Source organism: Notothenia coriiceps, unplaced genomic scaffold (assembly GCF_000735185.1).
Source record: "Notothenia coriiceps isolate Sejong01 unplaced genomic scaffold, NC01 NC01_scaffold00026101, whole genome shotgun sequence".
Lineage (NCBI taxonomy): Eukaryota > Metazoa > Chordata > Actinopteri > Perciformes > Nototheniidae > Notothenia > Notothenia coriiceps.
The window spans coordinates 106,686-118,165 of record NW_011358802.1 but is presented as its reverse complement, the minus strand read 5'-3'; the positions used below and the strand labels follow the sequence as shown (position 1 = coordinate 118,165).

At 44.8% G+C, this 11,480-nt stretch overlaps 1 protein-coding gene across 2 annotated transcripts; it reads right to left on the bottom strand.

The window, feature by feature from the left end:
• Positions 1 to 318: 318 nt before the first annotated feature.
• On the bottom strand, positions 319 to 9,599 carry sall2 (spalt-like transcription factor 2). Of its 2 annotated transcripts, XM_010784087.1 has the most exons (4): positions 9,114 to 9,599; positions 7,321 to 7,467; positions 1,825 to 5,657; positions 319 to 1,672 (listed from the first exon to the last, which is right to left on the bottom strand). In XM_010784087.1, the coding sequence occupies exons 2-4, from the start codon at positions 7,394 to 7,396 to the stop codon at positions 1,361 to 1,363; spliced, it is 4,221 nt and encodes a 1,406-aa protein (XP_010782389.1). In that variant the 5' UTR covers positions 7,397 to 7,467; positions 9,114 to 9,599; the 3' UTR covers positions 319 to 1,360. The 2 variants fall into 2 exon arrangements, with proteins under 2 accessions (XP_010782389.1, XP_010782390.1); XM_010784088.1 differs by lacking the exon at positions 7,321 to 7,467.
• Positions 9,600 to 11,480: the final 1,881 nt, after the last annotated feature.

Below are 11,480 nucleotides of genomic sequence, written 5' to 3'. Positions count from 1 at the left end.
CTATGTGTGTGCACGTGCATTCAAAGACACATTTTGGATTAAAATGTTGAAGACATTAGATGCAATCTTCCTTTTACCCACTTTATGTGTGCACATACTGTAGCTCAGCTGCTGTGTTGGCCACAGCTAAGGAAAGACAGCTGGCCTCCTGCTCTCCCTTTGGTTGATGTGATACAAGAGAAGGAGCTTTGATTGTCTCGGCAGAGAAAACAGATCAGTGACGTGTGACTGAGGGATGATGGCCGTCATGAGTAGACACCTGACCCAAGGCAAGCATAATTACGTGGAAATTAAGTCAGTATACCAATTACAGCTGGATATTTTTTTCCAAATATTTTTTAATATGGAGATACTGAAACAGCTTACAACAAACAGACATAGCCTTTTGATATATAGTAACTTAAAGTTTTAGTAGCTGAAAAAGTGTTACAGATATCACTTTTTGGACCAAACAACAATCAAAATATTCACAAACTAAAGGTCAAAGGTCACACACAAGACCATGTCCATACTGGGTTCACAAACACTGCTGCTGTGCTTCTTGTAAATCACAATGACATAAGTGAGGAGCTTATCTGAACCACAAGATGGGCGACAAAAGACGTAATATTAGCGACAGAAACACATTCAGTGTGTTGGCCTTTTGTGCTCTTGCAAAAAATGTTGCTTTCTTAATTTCCTCATTTAAATGAGTTCCTTCTGTGCTTGAGGGAAAGAATGCTATGATAATGCATAATATAAAAAACAGACCTAGGTCGATAAGCACTTGCAAGAAATCACATTTTGGTTAGCTTGAGCCTCCTTTGGTGCCAGTTGGATCCGATTTGGTACATGGCACAATAAGACAAGTACCGAAATGTTTACACACTGACCCAAAATTATTTTGAAACTATTATTTTAGTGTAGGCTATTTGTTTAACCCTATCTATAAGTGCCTGGGAAGTTAAAACAAAGAGCACCCTAATATTTTTTGACCCAGGTCTGATATTAAACATTGATACAACAGTGATGCTCTTTTTTTCTTCTTTTTTTTACGTTAGAATGTGCAACACACTATTATCAACTTCAACTGGAAAATGAAAGTGTCACTTTTTATCAAATCCAGCAAAATCTGAACTTTGTTACTACTTAATATTTTTATTGATACATAAGTCGTCTTTTTTTTTTTCCTTTTTTTTTTACACAAGACCAAGCTGGTCAAATCACAACTTTCACATACAAACATATTACTCTGACTATGAACCTGACAGGTACTTGAAATGTGTTATGGAAGCATTACTATGCAAATGTTCATACAGTTTCACCAAAAAGGTAACCATTGTTTGGAAACAGCCAAACGTTATTCAGCCATCACGCTGAGTTATGGCTCTTCACTAGACTCTTCCTCAGCTTCCTCATTGGATTTCAAATCCATCTGAGAATGAATGGGTGATTTTGAAGACCGTCCCGACTGATTTTCTCCTTGGCTGCCAGCTGTTGGATCATCAGTTGGCTCGTTACTGGTGTTGAGGAAAGCTTGGTACTGGTTCCAGAAGCCCGCTGAGCTCCTGGTGGCTGGAATGTTCAAGGAATTCATCGATGTAGAAGAAGAAAGTTGGTCAGCTGAAGAACGACTACTCCGGACTGGTGGACGTGTTGTTTTGGATGCAACACCATGATGCTTCATGTGCCCCTGCGAACATAAAGTCATTATTTAAACCAAGTAGTTTAGTACTTAAGTTCTGTAATTAATCTGTCAAATGTTGTGTCAATCTCTTGAAAAAGCACTGTACTAAAACATCTCTGCCAACTTGTCGTTTTAATATCAACATTTTGGTATTTCACCTTCAGTCCACTGCGACTGGCATACTCTTTTCCACACTCAGCACAGCTATACGTCTTCTTTTCAGGACGAGACATCGGGGATGGGAGGGTTGGGGCAAGGTTAATGGGGACAGAACCATCCATTGCTTCAATTGGAGCCAATCCACTAATCTTAACATCTTCCGTCTGCTCTTCCCTCCCGTATGAACCAAAATGAAAGCTCTGACGTGTTTCCCTCACAAACGTGCTATCTCTCTGAGATGCGCCTTTTCCATCAGCACCAATAGTGTCAGCAGTCTCCACAGTGGACGTCATGTTGGGGTTCTCGTCAGGCATAGTTGCTTTGTCTTGCTTTGGTGATGCTGGTGGAGAAGACTCGTCATTGTTTTCTTCCATGGGTTCTGGTGATTGGGGCCTTGGGGAGACAGACTCTGATACTAAGGTTGGTGTTGCGATAACATTCGTTATATCTTGACTCAGGTTGGGGTCAGAGGAGGTACTGGGACAGGTGTAAGCAGAGGGGTCAGCAAGGGCAGGTGTGCTTTTATAGTCCTCCAGATTTGATCTGGAGCCACAAAGGGCTTCGAAGGAGGTGGCTGCTTCATCTTCTCCACAGTCTACTTCCATAGCGTTCAATGAAACTGGTGTTTTGGTAACAGTGGAGGAAATTGGTGAGGGGCTGGATTTAGGATGTTGGACATTGTTAGTAGCTTGCTCAACCTGGTTATCTTTGCTAACTTGGGAAGCTTGTTCTGTCTGTTGAGAGACTGGCAAGGGGGCACTGACACAAAGGACAGGGGGTTCCACACTGCCTGGGGGTGGAATTTGTGTGGTGGGATTCATGAAGGGGTCAGGGCTAAGGTCAGAGGGGGGAATAAGGTCAGGACTGGAGGTCCCAGACTTCCCAAACTCAACTGGTTTCGTACTGCCGGACACAGGAACCGGGTCAACTGCTGGAGATTGAAATTGTGAGCTTGGGGCTGGGCTCCTAGAGTGGCCTGCTAAAGGAGGTGTTTTAGTAGAGACAGTATTTGGGTCAGTCGATTGGGATTGAGACTCAGGTTTTGCCATAGATTCAGTTGGCATCCCATGTGCAGGATCCTCCGTGCCATCTGTTGGCAACTGTCCACCAAGGTGCATACGGATGTGGTGCTGGAGCACTAGAGCGTTAGTAAACTTACGCTGGCACAGTGGGCAAGAGTTCTGGACACGTGCATTTGGAGGTCGGGCATGATGAGTGGCTAGATGTGACCGCAGGCTGCCTTTGGTAGAGAAGGATCTGCCACATATCTTACATGGAAAAGGGCGTTCTCCGAGGTGTGTCGCCTGATGCAGACGCAGTGCTCTTGGACAGCTCAGGACCCGTAGACACACCCCGCACTGATTGCTTGTCAGGTTACCAGCTGGACCTGTGATGCTTAGTGATGGTAGCAAGCCCCCTGCCATGGCACTCGCTCCATTGGCACTCATGCCTAGGGCAGCAACCATCTCATGGGTGAAGTTTGCAACAGAAGTGGAAGCACGAGTCGAAGATGGTGGGGACGCCATGACGTATGTGGTCGAAGTGTTTGCATTTTTGAAACGACTGTTGGCTGAACTTGAAGAGGTAGTGGCACTTCCGGATAACATCTCAAGAATGGAGGAGGAAGTAGAGGAAGACAGCCATTCAGATGAGGAATGGGGGGCCTTCTCTAGCTTTTCCACCAGCCTCTGCAGCTTTGAAGTTTCAGATGTAGGAGTGGCTGACGGCAGGGAGGATTGAGTGTTGGTGGTTTGACCTTGGACTTTAGGAAATGAAGAGAAAGGAAAAGAAAGCTGAGAATGGCTAGATGAAGCAAGTTGGTTGGAGCCTGGGGCAGAGGGGAGCTGGTTGCGCATCAGACCCAAGGCTGCATGGTTGTAGAGGGATGAGTGTGCAGTAGGGGTAGAGGAAGACGTGGAGACAGATGGGAAAAGGAGCTTAGGCAGGTGGGCTAGCTGGGAGTATGCAGCAGGAGTAAGCATTGGGGCATGAGGGGGAGTGTTTTCATCAAAGTGCTGCTGCTTGGCACCCTTGAATAAGCCTGTGAGGCTGGAAGACGATGACATGGAAGGGTTGGAGAGGAGGGAGGTAGCCAGAGAAGAGGAGGAAGTTGAAGAAGAGGAGTGGGATGCGCCGATAGAAGCTGCAGCTGCTACAGCCGCAGCCCTATTAAGCTGCAGAAGAGAGTGGGAAATCAAAGCCAGGTCTACACTAGGGGGCAAGGGTAGGGAAGAAGGAGTAGATCCTCCAGAGGCTCCCAGAGAAAAGCCTGTGCTGGTACCACTGCCCTCCACATTATCTCCACATGTTTCATCCTCAGGCCAGCCTTTTGGCCTCATCTGCATCATATTCATGCCACTAGTACTGCTACTACTGCTCATGCTCTGTCCCATTTCTGCCCCCCCAGTGGGTCCTAATGCTACTCCAAACAAGGATGGTGGCAGGAGTGAAAGTGAGAGCTCTGGGTTTTGCTCACGATGGCGTAGGAAGTGCACCTTGAGATTGCCCCTTGTGGTGAAGCGGCTGAGGCACACTGGGCACTGGTAGGGTCGTTCCCCTGTGTGCGAGCGTAGATGTATCTGTAGGGAAGAGTCACTACTGAATGCTTTTCCACAAAAGCGGCAGGCATGTTGCAGTCGGCCTGTGGAGGCAGAGCCTGAAGAGGAAGGTTCTATCCCTGCAGAGAAAGATTGCAGGGCATTTTGGGAGTTTTGGACCATAGATACGGATGTGGGGAGGGATGAGTTTAGGAAGGACAGCCCACTGTGCCCAGTCACTGAAGTGGTATTTGGAGATTTCTCATGAAGATAGCGGGTGGGGAGAGCTAATGACAAGGCTAGCGGATAGCTGGAAGAAGCCATGGACATGGCGGAAGAGGAAGAGGTGGGGGGTGCCGAGGATCGGGAAATCCCCCTCAGATAACCATGAGCCCCTCCAGTCCCTCCCATCCCTTCCATCTGGGATTTGTGGGGCTGCAGGATTTGAGACAGGGAACTGCTTGGCTTTGTGGGTTTGCTGGCTGCCTGAGAAGGGAGCAGGGAGGAGAAACATGCCAGGAGAGGAGCAACAGAGGTGGACGGCTGAGGTGTGGTTGGCTGGGTATTTGGGCTGGCTGCCCTTTTGCTGCCTTCCAGGCAGAGCTGAGGCAGGGGGGGGAGGAGTTGCTGGGAGGGTGTGTCTATGGTATAGGAGGCTCCACCGAGGCGTAGCACCTGTCTACAGATCTCCTCTGTTATCTGCATTTGATGGATCTGCCTTTGCTGAAGGACCCGGAGCTCCTCCAGTATAAGGGCGATGCTCAGTTGGGCCCTAGAGGGTGCAGCTGAGGCTGATGTCACTCCTGGGCTAGGTATTGGAGTAACAGGACTTGGGGGTCCCTCAGGCACACGGCTAGGGCTTCCAGGGTGTGGCGGTGGACATAGGGAGGCAGAGGATGATGAGGAGGAAGAAGAAGTAGTGGTGGTGGCTGACAGCCCCAACTTGGGAGAGGCCATGTGTGCGCTTCGGGAGGGGGGGCTGAGGGCACTTGCAGAAGATGTAGGGTTGCAACCAGGCTGTTGAAAGGGTGGATATTGAGTTTGGGACGAGAGAGAGGAGAACGGGAAGTCAGGAGAGAGGGGGGGTCCTGGGTCTTTGAGGGGCTGGTGGGAGGGCTGGCTGGGTGAGCAGGATATCAGTGGACCCTCAGTAGGTAAAGAGGGGGTCTGAGAGCCCTTGAAAAATGAACGGACAGCGAGGGGCAGCTGGGAGCTTTGAAGAGAGGTCGATGGAGAGCACAAGGGAGAATCCAGGATAAATGGAAAGGAGTTTGACTTCATTGCCAAGTTGTCATCTAAGAAAATTGAAAGAAGAAACACTAAATGTAATCATACCACCGTCAATGAAAACAAAATAATAAAAGTTTACATTATGGTCTACAATCTTTTCCATGATATAGGACACAACATAAAGTACATTATCTTATTAGGTGACTAATGTGTTGGAAATGGATGTATTGGCTTTTTAACCTCTGGGATTAATTTACACTAGTTTATGATCCACTACTGTTTTCTTTTACACACACACACACACACACACACACACACACACACACACACACACACACACACACACACACACACACACACACACACACACACACACACACACACACACACACACACACACAACACACACACACACACACACACACACACACACACACACACACACACACACACACACACACACACACACACACACACCTTGTTTCCAGGGCAACACAAGACAATGGACTTTACCTTACCCCCTCCCAAATAAAAAGAAGCCACATCCATACACTCTCCCATCCCTGCGCCTCTCGCTTTCTTCCCTCCTCCATTCAAGCTGTCTTTCTTTCATCTCCTTGAAAGAGCCCTGCCCCCCAGTAGTCCAGAGTGGTGCTAAGGGTTAGGTCCTGCGTGGGTACTGGACACTGTACTGGTAGCCTGATTGGCTGGCAGACTTGACCTCTAACACTCTGAGGTCGCATTCCTGATTTGGTTTAGGGCCAGGCAGAGGAAGAGAGGTGGCTCAAAAGAAAACAAACAGCCCCAAAAACAGACATGACGACTCACAGATTATCAACAAGCTAACTTAGCCGGAAAAAAAGGACAAGAGACTAATGTTAAAACACACACACACACACACACACACACACACACACACACACACACACACACACACACACACACACACACACACACACACTCACACTCACACTCACTCACTCCTTCATGGGTATGTTCATGCTTCAGTGCCCAGCAACAAAGCTGAAAGGGGACAATAGGGTCTAATGCTATTGCAGTTTGAGCACCTTATAGTGCCTCACAAAGTTTCCTTTTACTTGACCTTCTCATCTTTTTGCTTCAACCACAGTATCTTGCCTCTCGTAAACACATTTTCAAATGCACTATACATTGTTTTTAAATAAGTGTTTCTCTGGAGATTTACTGTATATCCCCCTATTCTGGGTGGTCTGCGTCTTTGAACCAGTGGCAGTGATGAGGAGTGAAGACATTTGTATTTAGTAGGGAAAATAAAGCAGCTAATGGCATCAACCAGAGAATGAATTAAAGACTGTCTGTAGGCCAATTCTTCCAACAAGGCTTCTCTTTCTTCTTAGCGTTCATGTATGACAAAATGTAAATTGAATGGATGTAAATGTTTAATATTTCTGGTAACAAACATTTAGAAATGGAGATAAAATAACTACCTCCTAATCAACAATATTCTTGTGACCGATTACATTTCAATTCTAAAACCGGTATTTCCTATAAGAGGTTAGGCAAGACATCCTATAGGTAACAAGTTTTACAAAAAGTTAATTTGTTAGTTTAATGTATGCATTAGATACACTATTCCAATGACAAATCAACTGGAACAATCTCTGCATGTTGAGGTAAAGTTAATTATTTGAGGTGAAACCAATCCCACTGAATAATGAGTAATCTATTGATATATAGTCTAATTCTCACCATGCTCAAGTATCCGACAGGCACCGAGGGTCTGGTTCATAAGCTGCTGAGGTCGTTTCTGTTTCCGACGGGACATGCTTCTGCAGGATGGGACCGACGCAGGGGCGCATTGGCCAACACACAACTTTTATTCTTTCTCCCTGTGCACTGAAAAAAGTAGGTATCTAAATTACTAAGAGGGAAAAAATAGAAGAAAACCTAAAGTATCATCTCAAAAAATGTGACAATGGACCCTCCGGATTGATTAGTCTCAATAAAGCTTGTCCACGTTGATGGCATTATGATGCAGAGAAAGAAAAACAGAACTAAAGTGCCAAAGACGCATGTGTGACAGTTTCTCTCAACAAGTCTTCCTTTTCTCAAAACTCACCGTTGGCCCTCCTACACACACACACACGCGCGCGCGCGCGCACGCCCTCACACACACACACACAGCCCACTTGTTCATCCACTACTTTGCATTCAAATGGCGAGTGAACACCCCTTCTTTTGAGGAGCCAAGAGTCCACTGCCTTGCTTTAGTAAACCCTCGCACATTGACGCTCAAGTTCGTCACATAAAGGCCCTTTCCTGCGCTTCCGATTATTGATATGATCCTCTAACATCTGGACGACACAGTGTGTGTTTACCAGTGTGTAACAGAATGAAACGGTTAGGATTAAGACAGCTTGGTTAAAATAATTCTGCGTTTTACTTTTTGTTACAATACACCAAATGTATTAAGTCAGAGGCCTCACATGCCCATATCCTAGTCTATTCAGGCTGTGTGATATGTGAGGTGTCTGTGCTCCAGTCGCCTCTAGAACAGGCTACTGTGTGAGCTCAGTAAACAGAGTGGCTGAAATGAGGTGGAATTTGCAACAATGGCGTAGAGGGAGCACAGCTGAGTGAACATCACCCTCTTAGAGCCTCTCCAACACATAAGGCCACTGACTGGAGGCACAATGCTCCCTTTTCACCCTCATCCCCACCGCTTACCACGTGGAGAGAGGTAGTGAAAGAAAGACACAGGCACAGAGTGAGGAGGAAAATCATTTTTCACCCAGGCCCTGTGACACCCCCCCCCCCCCCCCCTGTCTCTCTAAGACTTGGGCAGAATAATAAAATGCATCCAAGGTTTGACATATAGTCTAAATGTTATAGCCGATTACAGTCAAATCGACTAATAATGTATCAAAATTATTCTTTTTTGAAAAGGTCTTCAAGTTCCATTGTTGGACAGTTTACTGTAAAAGCGATTTATTTGTAATATGATAAATTTGACCTCCGGAATTGTGTTTTAATCCGTAGTGGATATATGGACACTTTTTATATGTAAATCGAGCAGTGATTTCCGTGCAGTATAAAATGATTAAAACGAAAATAATTAGCCTATTAACCTATAAACATGCTCGTCATTGTGTAATCGATACTAATGTGTCAAAGAGAAAGAAGTGAGAACTCCAATAGTTGTTATGAAACAGTCAAAAGATAGAATATCGTTGCTTTTTTTAAACCAGAACTCTATTGTGCCAACAACGCATTCGTATTTTTCGTGCCATCTTGCCATTACGACGGTCGGACGTGTTTTTTAGACCAATGTTTGGAACAAGCGCAAAATACGGTGGAGAGATGCGCGTCCCCGCTACTGTACGGCGACCTGTTGCACGCCAGGCGCGCTCCCACATCATAACAAGTTATGATTCATAAAATATTATGACTTCTCGAAAAAATACAGTCCCGGATGTGCATTTCCCCCACAGGCCGCTCGTCGCCGACACAACCGCTTTAAATATAACACAAAAACAACTTACCATGTTTGAAACGATGATTTTTGGCAGCGATATTGTGTAATGACACGGGGGGAAAAGCTCAGGAGCTTAGGTTGGGTAAGATCGGCTCTCGTCTCTCAGCCGGGACACTGGCGCAGCAATTCCCTATTCACACTCAGGGATGCGCAGTCGGACAGCCGCATTTTTTTTCAATTATTTATCTCCGTCGCAAATCGCGTTTCTTTCTCTTTTAACAAAGGGTTATTATGCCTGAATGTATTTACTGATTGTCCTGTGTCGGGAGGAGAAGCAGGGGCGGTGCTGCGGGCTACTCGCTGCACGGGGAGGATTATTTTGTTGGCCGTGCGTGCTGCTCTTCCTCTTTTCTTTGTATTTGTCGGGGCCTGCTGCTGTCAGGCCTGTCTGCGCTCTCTGCGGTACTGTCTGGCTGTCTGTCTGTCTGCTTAGCAGGCTAGCTGTCTGTCTGCCTGTCTCTTATAATTAATGGCCCTCGCCGCCAGACGGTCCTCTGGGAAACAGTGACCACGGTTACCTCCACATTGGCTCTCAGTGTGCATGTCACACAGGCCCGGCCACACAGCTGGGCTCAATCAGGCTGACTGGGAGATTGGTACAGGTGTGCATGATTGTACCCCCGCCCCCCCAGGTTATCATAACAAATCATATTTCATATTTTTCATATTTTAATAAAAAAATCACATTTCGTCTCAGTGAGTTTTTAAATGTTGGATTCCTGGTACTACGTGTTATCCCCATATTTACATTGAGTTCTCATTACAGTCTTTAGTGAGCTATTTTGGAACTTTGAAAGCATACTTTGTTTACAGCCAAAGTCATTTGGAGACAATACCTGTCCACTGGAAATATATAGGTTTTATTAAAGCCAATAATAAGTCTGAATGTTGTTTATAGTCCTAGTCGTAGCATGTGGCTATAGATATGTCGGTTTGTTAAGTCTTTCTGGATCAGCAAGATTGTTTTAGATTTAGTGTAGATTTAAAATGTAGTCTGACTTGTTCTGAGATTGGATTAGATTGGATTAGGATGGAGTGGGACTGACTGTGCAGGGCTGATTTACTTCATTCAAATACATTTGACCTTATGGGGCTGAGTTTAGCTTGATAAATCATCTATTCAGTGCCTCAAGAATGACCTTGACACATGTAATCTCTGACGAATCAAGATGCAAACATTATATTCTAGTCTTTCCGCTTGCATGACAATATATAGTCTTACATAAGGAACAAAGTAAGACTTCTGTCAGGATCAGGTAAAACACACTAGTGCTTCAGACGGTTACATCTCATTAAATGCAAAACAAACCAAAGTCATTATATCATTATACCTAACAACCTCCCCGATGATGACATTTAAAATAGAATAGCACATTTATTTTGATTACTATTATATTTACAATACAATGTGTTGCCTTAACTACCTTGCTGTGGTCTTACATCAGTAAAGCCACTAGGTGTCTCTCAAAGACAACATGTTTTACAATAAACTTGAGTTGCTCATATTTAAATGTGCTATGATCTACCTGATCATTTTTAATAATAATAACATAAACCCCAGGAGTACATACACATTATTTTTGAAACCTTTGCAGCATTATCCGAATGGTATGAGTTTTCCACTTTACTTATTTTTCCTACTTTGTGAAATGGGCCCTGGTTTAAAAATTGGCATCTCTGGTTTGTGAAGTAAGTCAGATATTCAAGCAGTTAAGCATGTGCTATGAGAAACAGATGATTCACACACTTCAAACATCAAGTGTTCTCCTAGAAGAGTAAAGGGCATGTTATAAGGTTTTATCTACCAAAGGGGGAATCAAGAGGGCATGTTTGCTGTGCTTTTTTGGAACATGAAGGCACCAAAGGGTGCATGCAACTTATTTTTGCCCCAGTAGTTATGGATTCACACACATACAACACCAACACGTATTGTAACCATGTACACACAAATAAAGCTCAGTGCATTAAGGCAATATGTTACACCAGATTATTTTCGTTGCTTGTGTAGAGAAGAGTCAGCAAAGTCAGTTAACTGACCCAGTAATGTCAGTAACACAGCTATATCTGAAAGCTATAACATCGGCTTAGATACTGATCATACCGGACATAGAAAGACAGAAGCAGAGTGTCATATATTAAACAAGGTCTACCAGCACCTTTAACACTCACCAATATGTTACATACTTATATGCTATCATGTATGGGAAACAAGTTTATTTTAACATTGAAAGTTGAATTACTTGGTCATGTTACAGTTACATTTTCAGGGAAGTGAAACTAGTGTTCTTGTGTGTGCAGGTGCAGTCATGGTTAACTTAACTCAGTGGTTCTCAAACATTTTCTGTCAGGCCCCCCTTTGGAGAAAAAAAAAGTT

What these genes read in the sequence shown, in the direction of transcription:
- sall2 (XM_010784087.1), bottom strand. Translation starts at nt 7,396, where the DNA reads ATGTCCCGTCGGAAACAGAAACGACCTCAGCAGCTTATGAACCAGACC. An exon ending in CTGTCGGATACTTGAGCATG is followed by an intron (nt 5,658 to 7,320) that starts GTGAGAATTAGA and finishes CAATTTTCTTAG; the next exon opens with ATGACAACTTGGCAATGAAG. An exon ending in CCAGTCGCAGTGGACTGAAG is followed by an intron (nt 1,673 to 1,824) that starts GTGAAATACCAA and finishes TTATGTTCGCAG; the next exon opens with GGGCACATGAAGCATCATGG.